Source organism: Brachypodium distachyon, chromosome 2 (assembly GCF_000005505.3).
Source record: "Brachypodium distachyon strain Bd21 chromosome 2, Brachypodium_distachyon_v3.0, whole genome shotgun sequence".
In the NCBI taxonomy this organism is placed as follows: Eukaryota; Viridiplantae; Streptophyta; class Magnoliopsida; order Poales; family Poaceae; genus Brachypodium; species Brachypodium distachyon.
Genome location: NC_016132.3, coordinates 407,658 through 428,313, shown reverse-complemented (window position 1 = coordinate 428,313; position 20,656 = coordinate 407,658). Strand labels below are relative to the sequence as shown.

The window sequence follows — 20,656 nt, the reverse complement described above, 5'->3', positions numbered from 1 at the left end:
ACGAAAGGCATATAAATTTCTCTGTCTTAACTACCACGCGCGTAGATCATTTTCTTCATTAGGTACGATACTTTATGCTATCTTTCCACCATGATACGCCCACTCGTTTCCTTCTGCTGCTTTAGTTAGTCGATTTTTACTTTTACGAATTATTCACTTCGGGCAAATTAAGAATAATTAATACTCTTTAGTCTGGTCGGAAAGCACTAGTATGAACTGTGAACTGACGTCAAAGTTTGGATGTGAACTGTGAAGGAACAAATTCCTTGGCAGTAGTAATTATCGATCATGTGATGATGTGAAGATCGAAACCCGGTGATTCTCTTTAGTCTGGTCGGAAAGCACTAGCATGAGGTTATTGTGAAATTAAAGGTATATAATTGGATTCATACGTATATACTGAAAAAACATCCAAACGGTGAGTTTTATAGACATATCAAATATTATTTGTGTAATGTGTATTATTAGAAAAATATTATCATGAAATTTCATGTTGGCTTCGTGTATATATATGGAAGGTAGTTTTTTTTTGCGTAAATATAATCAAGATACATGTAACATATAATTTTTCCTTTAAAAGAAACTAATCTCCAGATGTACTTATGTTGTGACAGGCTAAACTTGTCGGCGGATTATTCATGGAAGATGTGATCAACATTTTTTTGGGTATATCACTTTTTTTTCCGGGTAGGGTATATCACAATTAATGTCGTGAGAAAATGAATTAACACGAAGAATAAATGGTGAAGACTTTGGGTAATTCCAGATCGACCGGCCCGCGCGCATTCAATAACTAGAACGGCGCACATATATATAATTACTGTCCTTGAATTGCTTATTTTATTCCTACATAGATTAACATGTTTCATTTTACATCCTACCGTACCAATGCTCTCAGTCTTTCATAAACCCTTGAAACCTCTATGCCAATTCTTGAACTGAAGGCCTGCGCAGTTCATAGGGAGGAAGTTAATTCAATTAGTTAAGTAACTGATGGCATGCTAATTAACTTATGAAAAAAAGAAGCAGGATTTTCATGCAGTGTTTTTTTTTTGGCGTGGGCATGCATGCAAGGAGATATGACTTAATATTTTGTTAGCCATCATTTTCATAAGAAAGCATTAAACAATTAGATATTGCCTTAAGTTGTTTGAGCATTGATATATAATTCAACATTTTCAACCAGTTTGTGTTTCTCTTATGAGATTATATTGTTGTAAAATAAGTTCCACAAAACACGGTACTTTTAGGAACCACAAATTGATCCTTATCATCAGGCTACATGCGTACATACCCGGGAGTGTATTGTATAGAAGATTTTGTCGTCACCAACAGAGTAATTGGCGTTGATGATCTCGGCACCTTCTTCCTCAAGGACGGTGATCACCTCGTGGAACTTCAGTGGCCTCTTCGCGTTACATATCAACACCACGTCCATGCTCGAATCGTCATGGTGTCGTACCTCCACCACCGGCACTGAAGCCGATAGCGCCTCCCCAGCTTCCTCCTCTACTTCTAACTCTGACAACATTGTCCTGTCGCGCATCTTCGAGGCGCCACCAACTTCTCTTGAGCTAGCCATGGCCTGTGCAGAGTTCTTCTTCTGCCGCAGCTCGTCCACCCTGTCCTTAAGCTTCTTGATGTACGAGGCCGCTTCGTCGAGACTGCTCAGCTGGGTCATTGTATCCTACATACACAGTACAGAACGAACATTAGAGTTAATTAGCATATGGGACACAAAGAAAAATTCGTGGGGAAGCTCATTTGGCACCACTGTCCCTCTCCAAGAGCATGCATGTGGGCATGTTTACGCAAGTACGTACGTCCCCGTTGATGACGAGGAAAGTAACTCATTCCAAGAAACATTAAATCCCCATAGGACTCAATATATATAGAGGGGGCCCGCTGATTATGATATTTCATGCGTGAGATGAGAAGGACTATACTTAATATGTACAGTTATATACAACCGAATTAATTAAGGTTGTGTACCAATTGTCCATAGAACTAAATCGCTTGAGATATATAGTACTATACATTAAACCTGACGATTAATAAGGCGATAGAATTGATATTGAGAAGAAGAAGAATCAAAGGACCTCTTTCCAACGTTTTCCGGACAGAATGAAGATATTATTCAGGTGCAACCTAAGAGGAAAAAAGATTTGAACAAGCTTAATTAATTTACCGCGGAGGAGTAGTGCTGTTTTGGGATGAGGGATGCGAGCTTGAGGCAGAGGCCCTTCATGTGCTGCCTCCTCTTCCTCTCGATCTCCTTCCTCTCCATCGTCATGCCGATGCTCTTCGCCTTGCTCCTCCTCACACCCTTCCCCTTCACCTCCTCCATTGTTGATACTTGTCTTCACACAGAGAAATGACCGGGAAGAACGTACGGAGCTAGCCAGACAAAATATATATCGAAATGCAACAAGATGAATTAAGCAGATACAGTCGATCTAGGCCGGGGGTACTCCCTCCTTTTCGAAAAAAGAGAGCTAAGAATATAAACAGGCCGGCCAGAAGCTGCTAGCTAGCTAGCTAGGCAAAGCTAGGAGAGGAATGAAGTGAAAAAAGGAGAAGAGAGAGGAAGAAGAACAGGTAGAGCGTGCTTGTCTGTCTCTGTGTGTAGCCGGCCGGTCTGGTTTAAATGGGTGGCACGGTGGGGGCATACGGATAAGGGCAGGAGGAGCTATAGAACACGTATGCAGGGCCGTATCTAGGAATTTGAGGCCCTGGTGCGAACTGTAAAATGAGGCCCTAAAATTACGGTTGTGCGAAAAACTCATGAACACGGAATTATCTTGGATTGCTGCGATGTGGATTTCTCGATTGCAGCGGAAGATGACTGGGGCAGGCCGGCGAGGGTGGCGGCCGACGAAATCACGAAAAAATTAGTTAATCAAATAATTGATAAGCCATGCTGATCCGGAGATAGGTGGATTGTTAAGATGTGTCGCTGGCCGAACGTGATGAACACGTACAAGAAAAGCAGAGCTTCTGCCCTTTGCATTTCTCCTTGTGGGTCTTTTTTTTCTAGTTAATGGGCCTTGAAATCTGCCTTTATTATTAATTAAGGATAGCTAATTATTAGTATTAACATTAGATTTGGAGGCCCCTAAATTTTGGAGGCTCTGAACAGTTGCCGACCCTGCACTTGCCACTGTACGGCCCTGCACGTATGTAGACTTAGCGGAGTAGCTCGTAGGAGTAATTTGTATACTTAATATATACTCCCTCTGTTTCTTTTTATCTTAGCATGGACAATTTTTCTTATAATTAATATATGTATATTTTGATTTCCAAAGCCTATAATCATATGTATTTTTTTCCAACGCAAACAATTTTAGTGCTGAAATCTACTGGGTGAGGTAAGGTGAATATGAGGAAAAAAATGGAGGGGCTTAAATCAATGATAAAATTAATTATACGAGGAATACCAAACACCAATTTATTCATTGGGCAGCTTATTTGGTCTAAAAAAACTGTATGTACAGATATTATGAAACAGAGGAGTATAGTATGCATGTATATCTGGAGTATTCATACTCCTGCTATATATGGTGGTGGTCAAATTTAAATTTTCATCACATACTAAAAATTGCTCGTAATTATAATAGGATATACTCCATCCTGGTTTTGTAATCGCTCGTAACTTTGACCACCACCACAGCACACACAATGTATTGTCAGCGGTACACACCCGAACAGTGAGACTGAGGCATCCTCGGACGGTTATTTGGCCAGCTGGGACATGCCAGAGACAAACACTCGGGGCGGAGAAAACCAAACATGGACTTCGGTTGAACAATGTTTATTCCAAAGATCTCTTCCTCTCAAATGCCGGTACAGTTAAACCTAGTGACAGCCAAGACATACCCTCAACCAAACTCTGCCGGTCCGCAATCCAAGATCGAAATCCCTATCCAATAGTCCAGGGCATTGGCACCGGCGCTGCTCGCACCGACCCGGCGTAATTCCTAGTAGGATCCATCTTTTTCCTAGCTAGCATGACACCGAACCGATGGAGTAGAGACTATCCTCCCCCAACATCCACACAACCAGAAACAACTCAAAGGTGAGAGGCAGAGGAAGATCCATCGCCCCCAAGTTGTCTATATATCATCAGCATCTGCTCTCGCTGCCGCCGTGTACATCCCACGATAACCGGCTATGAGAGACACCCTCCAAATTAACCCTAGGTACCGGTTCGGTGTTGTTCAATTAGGTATAGTTTATCTTTAAACATAGGAAGAGTCAAGATAAGGTAAGATTCATAGCCCAAATCTAGATCCAGCTTGGATCAAGTGAGTCTATATCGTAAGACTATCGTGTACTCTCAACTTAGTTATCAAGAAAACAGAAGATCTTCCGTAGTATCATAGGACGATTAGTATTCTCTCCGTCCCATATTAAGTGACATTCTATTGCATGTATCTAGACGCTTCTTAATTAGGCATAGATACACGAACAATGCCCTTCGACAAGATTACAATACTCGTTGACATGTCCGTGTTTGGATCTCTCCCCTGGACCGCTGAGCAAGCAAGTGAAGTTCGTGAATCCTGGGTTTACTCGGCAATATGACGCCACTCGACAACGCCTGAGGCACTCCTCTCTTGTTTTGTCAGAGATTGTTTCTGTGCCAGTAGTTCTCTTTTTTCGTTCGACTGACTTGGGTGTTTCTAGTCGTTTGCTATCCCCCTTGTTCTAGATTTACAGTTTGCACATTTGGACGTGGTACCCACCGGCCTGTGGCGACGCTATTTGTATGAACTTTTAGATTGAAAAGCATTGCTCAAAAGATAGCCGCCAGCTTGTGGCGTGATTATCCTTTCTCCCCTTTTGTAATCATAACTCTTGAAGTAATATATTCAGGTGGGGATGCTCTCCCCCCGTTGATTGTCTAAAAAAATATTTGAATAAATTTGAGTCACTTAATATGAAATGAGAAATTATATATATCTTAGAGTATGAAAAAAAAAACATAGAGAAAGGACGACGGTTAGGCACATTCCTTGCCACTGTCCACATATAATCATATGCATGTACATTCCATTATTAATTACTGTAAAAGGCTGGAAAGCTTGTCGGTATATACACAGGGCATGCAGCCAAGATGCAAAGATCCGATATATGCCCCGGCCAACAGGACCACTGTACTCTAATTAAGCTAAGCTATCCAGTAAGGTCCTATTCGGTGAAGTCTTATTGACAATGATTGCCAATTTCGGCTCAAGGTTATTTGGAAACTTAAAGTTCCTCTTAAAATAATTTTTTTTCTTGGTACTTATATCGGGGGTGGTGCTTACTAAGAATAATTTGGCGAAAAAGAATTGGGGTGGTAGCAAGAAGTGTGTTTTCTGTGATCATGATGGGACCATCCAACATCTTTTTTTTCAGTGTCGGATGACGCGTTTGGTGTGGCGAACCGTCTTTGTGACATTTAATTTACCACCGCCATCTTGTGTTACTAATACGTTTGGGCGGTGGCTTAGGGGTGTTGAGAAATTTTTTGCCTCGCTCATCCTTGTAGGGACTTGTGCGATATGTTGGTCTATATGGAATTGCAGAAATGATTTGGTTTTTCATAACAAGAGAGTGGCTAACTTCTTGCAGATCGTTCTTCGGGCGTCCCATTGGCTCCGTATATGGTCCCTACTACTACGGACGGAGGCTCAGTAATGTATGGTTTCTGGGTGCAACCGTTTGGAGATGGTCGCGCAGGAGTTATTCAGCCGGTTTGAATGGCGCACAGGTCTTAGGCCGGAAGGATTTTGATGTTTTTCTTTCACTCTATGTAATTTTCCTTTGATAACCGGCTACTTATATTTTGGATAATTTTAGATGTTGGATGATTTTAATAATATATGGCTGTGTGCATCGATCGATGCAGAGGCCGGAGGCATTCCTCCTTTTCGAAAAAAAAAGTAAGGTCCTCACATGTGTATACGTATATTCTTGCTCACAATCGTGCTCGATCGACCATGCATGCATTGATGCATACTGCTTTTGGTAGCTAGCGTTGTGTTTCTTTGTGCAGCTGTGCCCGGCCTGATCGACATTAGCTTATGGTACAGACGTACAGTCGACTAATATATATACCGACATCCATTTGTATCCATCCATCCGGGGCCCTATATATGTACAAGATAGGTGTTCGATCGTACAGTATAGATGTACGTACGTGTCATCCCATGGAGTCCACACAAAATTTCTTTGTCGAGTTTTGAATTTATCTTCTTCCTTTTAATTTTTCTCTCTCACGTGTTTCCTGTTGGCAGGTGCGCACGTACGACAATGTCGTCCTTCATATATATCACGCTAAAATGTGGAGGAAATTGATATATATGTTGATGTGGTCACTCACCGCCCGGCCGTCCTGTACCGTTTAATTTATGCTTTTATTCATAGACACTAGCTCACATTGTGTGCATGGTGCCTGGCCTCACTTTGGTTATCCAACTCTTGATAAACTTGCGAAAAATCCAACTCCTACCCGCAAATTTTCAAAGAATAGGGAAACAATCATGTACATTGAGGACATAAAAAAAGAGGGGTAATAACGCTGCTGGTGCATTAACTTGTTCCGCATGTGCAAACTGGTGCATCAACTACAAAAGTGGCTCGGTCACATCCTTAAACTAGTCCCGCGGGTGCACCTTGGTGCAAAACGGTCAAACTCTTGGGCATCCTACCGATGTGGCATGCCACGTACACAGGGCGGCACACGTGGGAGTGAAATTTTGTGCTTAGGCCCACCAGTTCTTGATGATCAGACTAGGGATTTCGATTTACCTTCTTCTATTTCGATGATCAGATTAGGAATTTCGATTTTGCCTTCTTTTATTTCAATGATCAGACTAGGGATTTAGATTTGCCTTCCTCTATTTCAATGACCAGACTAGGGCTGCACCAATTGAAGAGGTTGATGCTCTTGATGCTCAGACTAGGGATTTCGATTTGTCTTCTTCTATTTCGGACCGGTAAGGACTCTGTTGTACTAATTCGTCCGAAGTGGTGGGCCTATAACCACAAAATTTCACTACCATGTGTGTCGCCCTGCATACGCGGCACGCCACGTCAGCAGGATTTCTCCGAGTTTGACCATTTTGCACCAAAGTGCACCCGCTGGACAAGTTTAACGATGCGGCTGAACCATTTTTGTAGTTGATGCACCAGATTGCACATGCGGAACAAGTGAGCAGTCATGTATAAATGTTACTGTGTGATTCAAATATACCCAGCCGCAGAAAGGGAACATGTATAAACGTAACTTTTCTTTCAAAAAAGGGGTAAACGACATTACTTTTTTTTAAGAAAAAAAAGGGGTTAAAAACATGGACACATCGATGGAGAAATCCATCGAGGGTGTTGCATGCATGCGTTCGTCATGCATGAATACGTCATCCAACAAAGCTCTTTGTCGAGAGGGGTCGAGAGGATAATATACGAATTAAATTTCGATGGAGCTCACGAACCTTTGCAGCGCGTGCGTATATTTGGACCGTGCCAAAGTAGTTTGTCATGACATGCCGAAAGCGGTCTCATTCAATTGAAGTGTACGTACACCTGCTTCAATTCCATATATGCATACGTCACCCCTTGCTTACGTACGTCGTCAGCTCAGCAAGAACGTACTGTACTAGAGTGTGTGGTTGTCTCCGTACTGCATATATATATACATGGTCGGAAATTAAGCAGAGGCCGAAGGCTTATTCATTTTCGATAAGGCCGGAATTACTCGCCGAAATATTAGATGTATTTAGACATTTTTTACACGTAGATACATCCGCATTTGGTTAAGTTTGAGACAAGTAATACCATCGGAAGGAGTAGTTAGATTAATAGCCCTAACTCCCCTCTGTCATAAAGAACTCTCTCATGTATGGATTGATCTCCCTGTCACCCGTTGCTTTCGGACATTCTAGCAAGATTTATGGACACGACCAAAAACAAGATCCATTTTCTTTGAGGTGTTGCAAGGCACGTCTCGTATCATATCCATATCGCTTTCAACCTTTGTAGCCAGAAAAATGATCTTAATTCACATATACTCAGCTCTGCATATATACTTAATAGCACCCATCAATTAACCAGTTTTCACTGTTGCCCATTTACACCAGCTGCTGTAGCTTTTGAAATCCTAGCTAGCTAATCAGTACGACTTCAGTCAGACTTAAACTACTAGCAAAGTCCACGCAGATATCTCAATTAGCCTGTTCTCTTTGCTGTCTGTACTACTGTATACACTGTACACTGTAGTACTGTACCAAGTCACCATGATCAGTTCAGGGTTCAGGTTTCAGGTCGCCATAGGAACATGCTCCTTCCGTTTTAGTGCAAGTTTGAACTAAAACAGCGACGACAAATATTTAGAAACGGAATGAGTAGTACATATCCATATGCATGGAGATGGAGTAGTTGACCACTTTGGGCTGAGTCATGTAAAGCTAGCTGGTCTGATGTTCATACGTACTACTAGACTTTACTAGCGAAGAAGACAGAGAAAGACTTTGAATTTAAAGTCTTGATGTTTCGATGTTCATACATGACACGTCCTTATCTGGGAGGCATAATCTCATCACGTCAATCCATGCATACATAATTAATGGAGTAATAATTAGTATAAATTAATCGTAATTAAGGTCTGGAAATGCAACCAGATTTTTTTTTAAGAAGATCGTGATGAGCATCGATATCGTCCAATTTAAAACAGAGCGACCGGCCGGTAGGCGTGTTGGCATAATTACGCAGCGTACCTAGCTACGTGGCGCGGGTGACGTAAGCAAGGATGACGCGGTGCATACGTCGCATTGAAAAGCTCTAGACTGGCCTGGACGCCTGGTCGCTTTAATCGCAATTCATGTATGCTTTCTGCTTATTAATTCTTGGCACGACAACACGTACGCTTGATGAGATCTCCCACTCATGTTGACACGATATGTTATCCAAGAGTAAGTGGCATTTTCTGTAGCCAAGCAAAGCTTAATTTGAGTGAACTTTGACTAACAACATTCTAGTTTCGATATGGATCGGAAGTTGCCGATGTTCCAAACGTTAGAAATGTTTTCTTGGTAAATTAGAGTGTGTGTCATTACTCTCTTTTTTTTTCGAGAGGAGGTTTAGCTTTACTGGAAGTCTGAAATTAAGCAAGGTAAAGCAGACGAGATCAATTTTAGGGGTCAATTAAGTCTGGAAACTCCATCCGCACGCGGAGTCTGATCTGAAAACTCCATGTGATGGACGCCTTTAATCAGTCAACGTTTTCGTCTTCAGGTACTCCTACTCCAGAATCGATTGAGAAGTCGTCTTCGTGTTCATGGAACTGATTCCTTGTCTGCAAATCACATGAGAATTTATTGGGGCATGCAGCGACGCCATCGATCTGCAATTCTGCATGCACATTCTTTCTTTCTTGCTAAAAGGGAGCCTAATAACAGCAGTAGTTTAATTACAGCAATATACTACCTCCGTTCCTATGCACTAAAACAGCCACAAACATCAAGCAAAAGGATATAGAGTACATATATACACAGCCGTATTTCAGTATAAGAAATTAACAACGACTCAACTATCATCTCGTGTGAAATAATATTCCCGCGCTCGAATAATGCCGGCCTTTCAAAGTCGAATGCATCCGGAATCAATCAGTTGTGCCAGCCAATGTGTACATGTACAGCTGTGTGGACTGAGCCGCGCGCATGCCCCGTCAGACAGCGACGCGTCATGACAAGAGAAGAACAAATTGAAGTAGAGACAAGAAGGCTCTGGCTGCGTGCGTCGTCTTCGGATTCGGATGCCACAATTTGAGCTCAGACAAGAAGCAAAATCAGGCATGTCACATGAGGCCTCCTGTCCTCAGCCCTCACCCGTGAAGCAGATCACGGCCCACCCCTGCAAAAACATGCAGCCAATTCAGCAAAGCACTAGTTAGCATGGGGCTTTCGTGCCGGGGCCCCTATCATTTGCCCCATTTAGACGCTGCCAGTAAAAAGGTGATTCCATTTCTACTGAGCTGTGTTTGATTTACAGTAATGGGGCTCTCTAGATCTCTCTCTAGATTTCTTACAAACACCTGTCACTTCTGGTTCTCTGGCTACTCGATTACAACAAAAATCGCGTCGCGACGAATACAACAACATGAAGAATATGCCACCACACCTATCAGGCTATATATCACCACCACAATCTTGGCTACACTGGCAAGGCGAATAAATATACAGGCGAATATGCATGAGCAGGATCGATCTACTTGAAGAAGAGGCCCTTTTTTCTTCCTCTCCTCTTCTCGACGGCCTGCAAAACATATGTTATGCATCAGGTTGAAGGAACAGATCACGCGTAATGACTGTGCAATGATACTGGGGGTAATCCTGGCTGCAACCTTTCAGTCACCATTTATCCAGTGTTTTGACATAGGGATTACTTGGCTTGGAATATGGAAAGCAGATTGAGATAGTGTAATTCATGAAGACTAAAATCGCAGTTCCGTTGAATAAGGGTCCTAGATAAGATACCACCATAACAGGCTAGAAAATGCTGCTAGCCACCAATAAGATCTGATATGACATAGGCTCTACGAGCCCTAACTAGAAAAGCCGAGGTAACCATGAATCTGGTAACCAAACTTAAGATCAGTTTGACCACGTAGAAGATCAGCATTGGTAATGCCGTAATGGCACAAGCCAAGCAGGAAGAACTGAGAGTTTTACAATTAACTTTAAAAAAAATGCTAATGTGATCCATCAGACATGCTAAAATCAAATAATGTGCAGTTGTGAACTTGAATAGTGGGAATATCACTTCAGGATGACCCACTTGATATTGCTATGGAAATATAAGATGACGAAGGGGATGCTGACATGTAATGCCTTTTACATGAGAGGGAGATAATTAATGAGGTCATACCATAGTTCTGAACAATCTTAATACTAGAACAATTGTATCCCGCGGTCTGCAAAATTGTAATACATAATAAGATAAGCGGTAGAGTATCATAGTGTATAACCTTGTCAGTAATAAAAATAAATAAACATCCAGGAACAGTCAGGCAAAGTGCAGGTAGGGAAGCATCTGGCAGAGCTCACAGGTCACAGCTTGTTCAATTTGTGTTTGATTTAAATTTCCAGAGATCCTAGTTAGCAAGGGATTTGGTCCTGAATCGACATACATACTTTCGATGGTTATTAGATGAGAAGATTTTTCATTTAAAGAAGTTATGGCATCTACAATTCTCTAAGGGCTACCAGTAGTACATTCTGCTAAAAGAATATGTGTATTTAAACTCAGCATCTATTTTTTTGCAAATATGCATCCAAATGTGTGTCATTTTTGCATTAGAAGAGCAACAAACTAGTGCCATCAGTACAAAAAAGTTATAGAAGAGCAAGCCAAAACAAAATGCGTAGCCATAGAAACCTAAGGAAAGCAACCTAACCAGCTAGAGTAACACACAGCACAAGAGAAAAAATAGAAGGCAACAGCCTAACTAACAACCTATACATCAAGACTTGTTGCATTTGTATGGCCCATATAGATCTAATGATACCAGTAGTGTTGAAAATAAACAAGAAATATTTATAATGAAGCAAATAGTAGCTAGGTTTTGTACTCACGGCATATTTTCTGCTGGCCTGAGGGTATAATCGAGACCATCAGCAGACACGATCAAAAACTCTGTTGCACGTTCGTACCCTGGCGGAATATTAATCTGGAAAAGGCCGTACGAAATTCATTGTAAATCACAAATCACAATATATATCCAACAAGAAATACAAACTAGGAAATACCAAACAACAGTGTCTACTTGGACATCATATTATATGACGCTGAAAACAAAGCTAATTAGCAAATGTTGGAAAATAACAATGCCAATAAATAAATTGTCTGCAAACATAATTCTGTATAGTTGTATGTGAGCTAAGTGATTGTGCCTATATGGATGATTCATTTCAATTGTTCTACCCAGATTTACTGGCGTGAGTTTATCCATCTCCTTAAGGAAAGTATATATCAAGAAAGCAGTGCCAGATGTAATCCAAAATTGTCAACAAACCTACCAGTCTGATAGAAAGGGAGTACCGGGGAAAGGTTTTAGAAGTTGCCGGTCGTTACAACTAGGACACTGATAACAGTATCAAGCATAAATCGAATGATAACCCATCCATAACAAAGCCTATCCTCATACCCACTGATAGTAAACTGAAGAAGAATACTGGCAACTGAAACAGAATTCACCTGTTCCCAGACTGGAAACAGCCAGCTTATGGCCATTCTTTAAAGTTTGTTCTTATTTTGCTCATATAGTAAGAGAGAGAGAGATCTATACGGCAACGCAATAGATACAGTAGAGCACAAAGTTCAGATAGATGCAATGTAATGTAGTCAAATCTGGACTGAGATGCTGAAAGTGATACTATCCGGGATTGAAAATCTATGATTGCCAGGTTACTTTGAGGTAATTACTGGTGACTCCCAGCTGCCACTGGATTTTCTTCAGTTCATTTTGGGAAATCAATATGCTACTAAGTACTGAAACAAGTAAAAGAACCATTGGTAATTCCAGATTGAGATCCACTTTCCGCGAGGAAATACTGCTAAAGGGTAGAGACGTACAGCAGTTGCTTGCTGAAATTTCTCCGTGAGAACAACACCACGCTGCCCATTACATTTAATGCTGTAACCTTCCCTCTTTATTGCCAAAACAGCTGGTTCCCACATGTCTATGAATTTCACCTAGTCATTAGAAGATTTAACATTTCAAATAGTTGCATGACATCAGTACAAAGTAGCAAGAATGCTTCTGATGGATAGTTATAAAGTACGGAAACATACAGGTAGTTGGACTTGATAAGACACATTCCCAACTTCAAGAGTTCTCTTAATAAGCTCCTTTGTTTCAGGATCTGCAACAAAGATGGTTACTCAAGTTATGGAGCATAAAAATTGTGCAATGTGTAACTACAGTATAACACCATAAATTATTATCAATATCACATAATTACAAGACCTTAATTCCCAATAGACCAAAATATCGCCACTTTCAATTTATTGGTTTATGTTTATCTTTACCAAAAAAAAGGGAAGTACCAAGGTTTTGGCTTACTGGGATTGAGGATATATAGGGAGGTCAAATATAGAAAGGTTGAACCATATTTTAGTATTTTAGAGAGATCACCACACTGCACAGGATTTTATAGTTGGAATCCTGATTTGAAGCTTGAAGCTGGTTCAACCTTTATGTTAGATTTTTCATTGCTAAATGTGGGGCAGTGCTTCTAAATTTGGTTCAAAATGTTTATTTAACAAATACATGGTCCATGGTGGAATTTAACTTGGCGGGATTATATCATAAGACCCATCATCAGAGTGATTCTGGAGAAACCCTCCTTCGCACTTGCTATTGGAAAGGCTCAGTTTGTGCATTGGCCAATATAATGTTAGTTTTTTATACAAATTAGTGCAGATAAACTGTGTCAGCATAATTTTCTCAAGAGGAAAATTGTATCAGCATATTGGCCAAATACACAAGGCTTCAGCCAGACTGCCATGGAATGGTCCTGACATATGAGGTGTGTATGTCAGCTCGGTTGTCTTTTAATATGACTGATCCTCTGCAACAGTGAGTCAAACTGGCATTTATCTTTCAAAGTTCCCTCGCGATATTTAAAAAATCTTCTGCAAGTGCTGGTAGCTCCGGATTCTATACAAAAAACTAATATGTGCAGGAGTTGGTGGGATTAGTCAACATCATAAGTTTACCGTACAGTAAGTAGGATAAGTTTAGCCAGGATCAATGCTGATTGACGACGGTGGGGTGGGGTGGGGGGGGGGGCATAAGTGGAAGCAGGGCCGTACCTAGGAATTCGGGGCCCTGGTGCGAAATGTTAAATGTGGCCTCGAAATAAAGAAAAAACGTTGCATAACCAAAGTTTGCAATATTATTTTTCGAAAAAGAGAATGACATCTGGTCTTTGCATCGTTTGATGCGCACATACATCAATTATTAAACCGGCCGGAAAACTTCCGTGCTACCTTCTCCAAATGGTTACACCCGGATCCATAAATCCTTGCATCACCGTCTAAATAGAACAATATCAAATCTTTATCCTAAAATAATAATGGTTGTGAATTTGTGCAAAAATAAAATAAAAACTAAAGGTTGTAACAAAGCAAATAAGCTGAACTCTGGACTCAAGTTCTACCGAAAAAGCTACAACTCCTCGCCGAATCGTGCTGTGATCTGATGGACTAGCAAAGGAGAAGCAGAGAAGCCGGCCATCTTCCCTTTGCCCCTCTTCGCATGGTGCATTTTCTTTTTTTATTTAATGAGCCCAAAATTTAATGTTAATTAAGCATAGCTAATTAGTAGTAGTAGGATTAAACTTGGAGGCCCCTAATTTTTGGTAGCCCTGAACAGGTGCACACCTTGCACCTGCCACTATACGGCCATGAGTGGAAGCCAGTTTAAAGTGCACAGTAGTAGCATGCAATAACGCTTGAGAATCTACATGATGGCGGTTTGGACCTGACACATTACCCTACGTTGATTTAGCACTTCACAGTTCATTTTTTATTTAAGAATGTTGTTCTGATTAGGAATATACTAACCCTTCGATTTACATGTAAACTGGTATGGAGCTGTCAGCTGTTTCTCAAGAACATGCAACTAAATTAGCGAGGCTATATTGGATCATGGATACACTTAGAACCAACAAAAATAAAAAGGCACACAGGTAAGCAAAGGCTAAAGTGCAAAACAAAAGAGCTGTCCACAGCTTCCATACACTCACCGCAAGTAATTTTTGCTTGCTCATTAGCATAGACCTTGACAATGTCCCCCTACAATAGAAAATAGGAAGGTTTCAAACAAAACCAAAGATTTTGACGCTCCAAGTAATAATAGCAAATTTGTTTCCTAGAAAGAAATTTAATTATGTAACAGATCTCAACTCATCTTATAGTGTCTTGGTGATTTCAATATTTCATCATTTCCAGAAGGAAATTTATGAAAAAAAATAAAGGTGGGATTTCTTCTTAAATAGACTGAAAATTCTGGACATTTTGGATTTCAACAAGTACAAATATGAAAAGAAAGAAGGGTGCCGATATTAATTTGATTACAGGATTCCCTAAGTGTTAGGAAAATACATCATAGCATAAGAACCAGAACTTGACAAATTGATTACCTTTCTTTTCCTATCATCTAGGGGTTGGACTTCAATGGCTAGTAAAGTGTCCACATCATCAGCAGTAACCAAATAGGTAGGTTGCCTTGCTCCTACACCAAAAAAATAAAAAATAACCCAGACATACTTGAGACATCATGGCATCCTGATATAAAGTAACAAGGTCACAAACCATGAATTCACTTATCATGAATCATCACACTAAAAAATATTACCTTCTATGAATTTTACGGAGCCATCTTCCAAATGGCGCACCCACTGCACACAAAAAAGAATTCCGAAAATGAAAAATTGAACTAAGAACAAATATGATGAGATAGAAAACTATGTTTTATTTAAAATATGTATCAGCAAGAACTATGAAGGGCACCTCAAAATTACAACTTGTGGTTCCATCAATGGAGTACCCACTTGCTTGAAGTTCTCGTCCAGGAAAAGCTTCACCCGTTATTCGAAGACCTTCTATGCCTGGTAATGGATCGTCCTCTGCAGCTTCATATTAACAAAAATGGCATATCTTTTCAGACTGGATGCAATCTTAAGCAAATACAATTATATAACTTAACCCAATAGTAACTACCTTCAGAGAAAGATGAACCAGGCTCCTCGGGGACAGTAGGAAGATAAGGGTATGGAGGGTTTGCTTCATCAAAGCCAGGTGCTAAATTAGGTGAATCTCCAGGACCCCATTGAGCAGCCAGTTCTCGCGCATGTTGGGCTTCAGCACCAACAGAACCATCAAATACATCGCTTCTAGTAGGGCCATTGAATGGTGGGTTTTGGCTCTGGGTCTCGAAATCAAACTGGACAGCTCGAGAATCATGTTGAGATGCTTGAGCAGAAACATCCTTCCTAAATTGGCTGCTGGAAGTCATAAATTGATACTCACATTTAGCACTCTAGTTATGGCTAAATAAGTAAATATAATAGTATGAAAAATTACGGACTGGAAGTAGTGGTTTGCTAAACCTTCCATGCTAAATAAGTAATATAATATGCAAACCTTCCATGCAAAAATCACATTTAGTACCCAAGTTATGCCTAAATAAGTAAAGATAATATGTACACTATTAAGATGTTAATGAATAGGCACTACCTGCTTGAAAGAGAGGGCCTTCCTCTGTAATCATGATCAGTGTTTCTTGCAGGAGCCTCACTTGGAATGACTTCACGGTTTTTGTTCCCTGATACACTCCAATCACCCCTAGCTTGCACGGGGGAAGACATTGGAGATTGTACATGAGGATATGATGTCTGGGGCACAATATCAAGGCTGCTTTTGTTCTGGCAAAGTAAAGAGTTAGAGGAAGCACGTGTTGCAAGAGTAATCACAAAGGAGCACAGAGCCATAGTGAAGTCACCAATTGTTTTCCAAGAGGATGGTTAGGTGACTGTACAGGAAGACTGGTCCTATTTGGCAATTCAGTTTGCCATGGGGTAATCTGATATTGTGACACCTTAACTTTCTCCTGCATCATCCAAGTTTGCACACAAGGCAACTTCAAAGTTCTGTAAGAAAAATATCAGCAGTAAGCTGTGCAAGCATGACGAGCTCACTACTGACTATAGTATGCGCACACTGTGGTTCTGAAAGTAAACTCATATCTACAGTAACTTCATGTGGCTCACCTCAGTAATAATAAGTTGCTCCTGCAAATGCCTAAACAAAACCTGCAGGGTAAGGAACACACATTCAGCAGAAGGTTAACTCAGATCCTGGCTGCTTCCAACTCAGTTAGGAACAAAAACAGAAGCAGCTTGATCCCATGTCCTGAGATTGAGATTGTGCTCAAGTTACATTTCTCCATAAATTTAGTTAAGACATGTTTCTTAGTTGCACTAATATCATTCATTTTGGCCCTTGTACTCCATAATAATAATCAGGTGCTAATTGCTTAGTAACGCCCTGCCAAAAACCAGTGCACATCAGGAAACAAAGCATACCTTTAAATTACTAACAATAGAATGAGCATCGACTGTAGAAGGTCGTAGGTTTTCATACTCAGACAGAAGAGGCAGCAAAGAAGATATAAAAGTTGATCTTTCTTGCTGTGCAGCCTATACAGTAAAAAAACAAAATTCAGTATAACACTCAGTGATAAACTTATGTTAACATTTTATACTGAAGAAATGGCTCAGGTACACCGAAAAGCTTGCATGGCAAAGAAATGCAATTTGGAGGATCTAACTCAAAACCTGGCACATCTTATGTTAAAATCTTCATCACTCCATAATGTCAAAACATATTTGAACAAAAACCATTGCCACACTGTTTACCTTACCTGCATTCAAGCACTCTCACCAAGTAGCTAATTCCAAAATTGCATGTTCATAACTATATCCAACTATCGTGGCGAGCTGCACAAGTATTTTGTGGAGAAAAGATTTCCTTAGGTTATAGAAAATTTATAGTTCGGTTGTGCATACCCACGTGAAATTTGAGCTGCAATCTCAAGGCACGAGACCAAGTAAGCATAACAATCATGTTCATAAACTTCCAGCAAATGCACTATCTGATCATAAACTAAATGATTGTAAACATGTTTTGTATATTTTACAGAAAGATGTTAAAGTAATATGAATAAAACACTATAAGAAAATTCAGCCGCATAGAACACAAATAAACAAGTTTGATCTGAAATGGTTATAGTAAAATAAATCACAGTTTAAAATGATTTTGAATTGAGAGTTCATCAAAGATAGAACATCTGGTAACCATTCAGAACAACCATATCAGACATGAAAGTTCCAATAATAAAAAACTACCTGCAATGCATATGTCAGACGGACGTTTTCCTCCATAATGTCTTGTCTGTATGATAAAGCTTTTGATGCTGCATCAACTAAGTCTTGTTGCTGGTGACCAAATGCCTGAAAAGGAAATCGTTTTAAAGATAACATTTTATACTCAATCAAAGGGACTAAAGAATTGTGATAGAGAAAATATCTTACCATGCGCATATAAGCAATTCTTTTTTCCAATGTATATTTATCCTTGAGAATTTGTGCTTCCTATCAGGAATAGTTTGTGATCAGGTACAAGATAGAAAGGGAAAAGACAACAGGAATGAAGTGTTTTTTCTTTGTAGAAAACTAGTCACCTTCACTGAGTAATTAGCAAGATGGTTTCTTAACTGTGCAATCTCTTCTTCCTGTTCTTTGGCCTTCACAATAAGGTCCTGTGTAGTAACTATCTTTGTCAGGGACATTAGGTCATAAGATGCATATGGTGTTGAAAGGAAATCACACTGACCTGCTTCCAGGATATGTTTGAGTTCATCTCTGAAACAGGCAATAGCTCCTGTCCAGCTAAGTTGATTCTACAATCATACTCTCCTTCTTTTCTATACCTGTAGGAAAGTGATTTTATGTTACTATCCAATACTGGCACCTAAATGCAACATCAACTGTGCCGAGTTACCTAGTTGGAGAAAGGGAACGAGATGATGGAGTAGAGAACTGTGATGGTCCACCATTCTCCACAGCAGCCGGTTCCCCTGATGATCTTTTAAAAGCTCCATAAGCCTGGCCACTGTCAAGGTACTTGTGTTTCATCCTTTCATGCCTCAGAGGCTCTCCTCCACTTTCCAAAATCCCATTCTGATGAGGGATAGAGGTGCTTCGAGGATTTGCTGAAGTGCTGTCAAAAAATTTGGAGTCATCCATCTTATTAGTGACAGGAGCACGGGGCTCTTGACTCACACCACGAAAAGAGCCCTGAGGTGTAGCTTCCTCCCTCTGAAACCAAGTAAATAAAATACCTGAGTACATAGAAAAAACAAAATGCACTACTCTTGCTATAATAAAGGTTACATTCTGTGATGCACAGTAACGGAAAGGGTACTTATTACTTACAATCATCTGCAATTGCCGTGTCTTGAGCATCAGCTCCTCCTTTAGGCGGTTATTCTCTTCCAACTAAAATCAAGTGCGTACAAAAAACCAAAATCAGCTTTTCACATTGACCAAACCACATCCTCGTCAAATGCATAAAGTGCTAAACATTTCCCTAAAAAAAGTGCTAACACAGAAGGTTTCTTAACAGCAAAGAGAGGGAGGTCACACGAGAAAAATTAAAGTAAAATTGTGTAGCAAGGCATAGTCTACTAGATCATTATTAGAGAATTGCTTTTCTTTTACGGCGTGCCACTCATTGCCAAGAACACCGTAGTGGTGAGGGGTTATAGAGTGGCAGACAACACAGGATAGTAGTAGCATAGTACGATACTGGTAGTACAGTAGTACTAGTAAATTGGGAAGCTCGTTTGATACGACGGGAGAGAACAAAGACATGAACCCCGCGTCGCCAGTTCGGCCATCTTCTACCTTGTACTAGGCGAGTAAGTTATTCAGGTTGTGTTTTTGGCATCGCAAGTGCAGTGGATTACGATGACAATCTCGTTTTGTCCGTCCGTCCGTCCATGATCCATCCATTCCATAATCCAGCCCCTGGCTATTTCCCCACCCACCTTCCCGTATCACAAATAAACCAAATCCAACACACGGGCAAAGCTTGACGAGCCGCGAGACTGGTCCTTCCGGCCTTGTATAGCGTCCGTGGAAGACAAGCGGAAAGCTGACGGAACGGCTTGACGGAACAGGCACGCGGGAATTGCTAGAGGGACCTTAATCCTGACCAATTGCTAGAGGGAGTGGGGGAGGGGGAGGACCTTAATCCTGACCTGCTTGCGGATGGTGGCCTCGGCGCCCTCGACGGCGCGCACGGCGTGGACGAGGTGGGCGTCGACGTCGTCGTCCCTCCCCGCGGCGGCGGCGGGTGAGGAGATGGATGCCGCGGCGAGCCTCCCGGCGAGGTGGTCCATGCCGCGTGAAGAGGGAGCGAGCGGGAGCGTGGGGTTCGGGGCGGGGCTAGGGCGAGTGGGGAGACTGGGTGAGTAGACTTGGGCACAAGTCTCTGCCGCGGCCGCGCTCGGGGAATTGGTCGGAGGTCACGGGGGGGAATCAAGGAAGGCGACGGGTTAGGTAGGCGCGGGCTGCCGTGCCACCGCCGCACGGTCGGGGTCGAATTTATTTATGGATGAGTCCATTTTGAACAGGATTCAAATTTCAAACTCAAATTCAAATTCATTGCATTTAGGGGGGGGGGGGGGGTTCCCATTCTCTTCTTCTTCTTTCTTTCTGCGGATGAAATAATGTGGATGAGCTTGCGGCGAAGACGTCCCCGGCTGATCCTGGTGTAGAAATATATTCGGAGCGTGCAGTCTCGTTGTTCCGGTGATCACATCGGGGACCGACGGGGCGCCCGCCGGACCATTCGATCCGACGTGTTAGTCCGCGTGAGCAATCCAGACAGAACGGTGGTGACATGCGTCGCACGTGCAGCAGGATGTGATCATCGTGCGTCGACACGTTCAAACTAGAGCATTTCGAATTCTTAAGTGGAAAATCAGAGGGAATTCGCACATTTACCCCCTTGCATCGGCAGCGTAAGAAAAAAAAAGAGCAAG

General features: G+C 41.3%; 2 protein-coding genes across 5 annotated transcripts; both read right to left on the bottom strand.

The window, feature by feature from the left end:
* Nucleotides 1-635: 635 nt before the first annotated feature.
* On the bottom strand, nt 636-2,640 carry LOC100830809 (transcription factor bHLH162). The gene is made up of 3 exons (XM_003565177.4): nt 2,189-2,640; nt 1,295-1,687; nt 636-946 (listed from the first exon to the last, which is right to left on the bottom strand). The coding sequence occupies exons 1-3, from the start codon at nt 2,345-2,347 to the stop codon at nt 878-880; spliced, it is 621 nt and encodes a 206-aa protein (XP_003565225.1). The 5' UTR covers nt 2,348-2,640; the 3' UTR covers nt 636-877.
* Nucleotides 2,641-9,981: 7,341 nt separating this feature from the next.
* On the bottom strand, nt 9,982-20,178 carry LOC100836432. Of its 4 annotated transcripts, none has more exons than XM_010232038.3 (21): nt 19,859-20,178; nt 19,044-19,106; nt 18,610-18,926; nt 18,442-18,538; nt 18,290-18,367; nt 18,141-18,200; nt 17,955-18,059; nt 17,133-17,246; nt 16,818-16,859; nt 16,550-16,657; nt 16,285-16,472; nt 15,769-16,052; nt 15,559-15,674; nt 15,404-15,446; nt 15,189-15,280; nt 14,793-14,841; nt 12,835-12,905; nt 12,616-12,735; nt 11,616-11,710; nt 10,909-10,954; nt 9,982-10,296 (listed from the first exon to the last, which is right to left on the bottom strand). In XM_010232038.3, exons 1-21 carry the CDS (start codon nt 20,009-20,011, stop codon nt 10,249-10,251), a joined length of 2,289 nt encoding a protein of 762 aa, XP_010230340.1. In that variant the 5' UTR covers nt 20,012-20,178; the 3' UTR covers nt 9,982-10,248. The 4 variants fall into 4 exon arrangements, with proteins under 4 accessions (XP_010230340.1, XP_010230338.1, XP_010230339.1 ...); XM_010232036.3 differs by having other exon boundaries at nt 15,559-15,680; nt 19,859-20,177; XM_010232037.3 differs by having other exon boundaries at nt 15,559-15,680; nt 15,769-16,049; nt 19,859-20,177.
* Nucleotides 20,179-20,656: the final 478 nt, after the last annotated feature.

What these genes read in the sequence shown, in the direction of transcription:
- LOC100830809 (XM_003565177.4), bottom strand. Translation starts at nt 2,347, where the DNA reads ATGGAGGAGGTGAAGGGGAAGGGTGTGAGGAGGAGCAAGGCGAAGAGC. An exon ending in AACAGCACTACTCCTCCGCG is followed by an intron (nt 1,688 to 2,188) that starts GTAAATTAATTA and finishes CTGTGTATGTAG; the next exon opens with GATACAATGACCCAGCTGAG. An exon ending in TCTATACAATACACTCCCGG is followed by an intron (nt 947 to 1,294) that starts GTATGTACGCAT and finishes TGAACTGCGCAG; the next exon opens with GCCTTCAGTTCAAGAATTGG.
- LOC100836432 (XM_010232036.3), bottom strand. Translation starts at nt 20,011, where the DNA reads ATGGACCACCTCGCCGGGAGGCTCGCCGCGGCATCCATCTCCTCACCC. An exon ending in CCACAAGTTGTAATTTTGAG is followed by an intron (nt 15,447 to 15,558) that starts GTGCCCTTCATA and finishes TTTTGTGTGCAG; the next exon opens with TGGGTGCGCCATTTGGAAGA. An exon ending in AATTTCAGCAAGCAACTGCT is followed by an intron (nt 11,711 to 12,615) that starts GTACGTCTCTAC and finishes GGCCTTTTCCAG; the next exon opens with ATTAATATTCCGCCAGGGTA.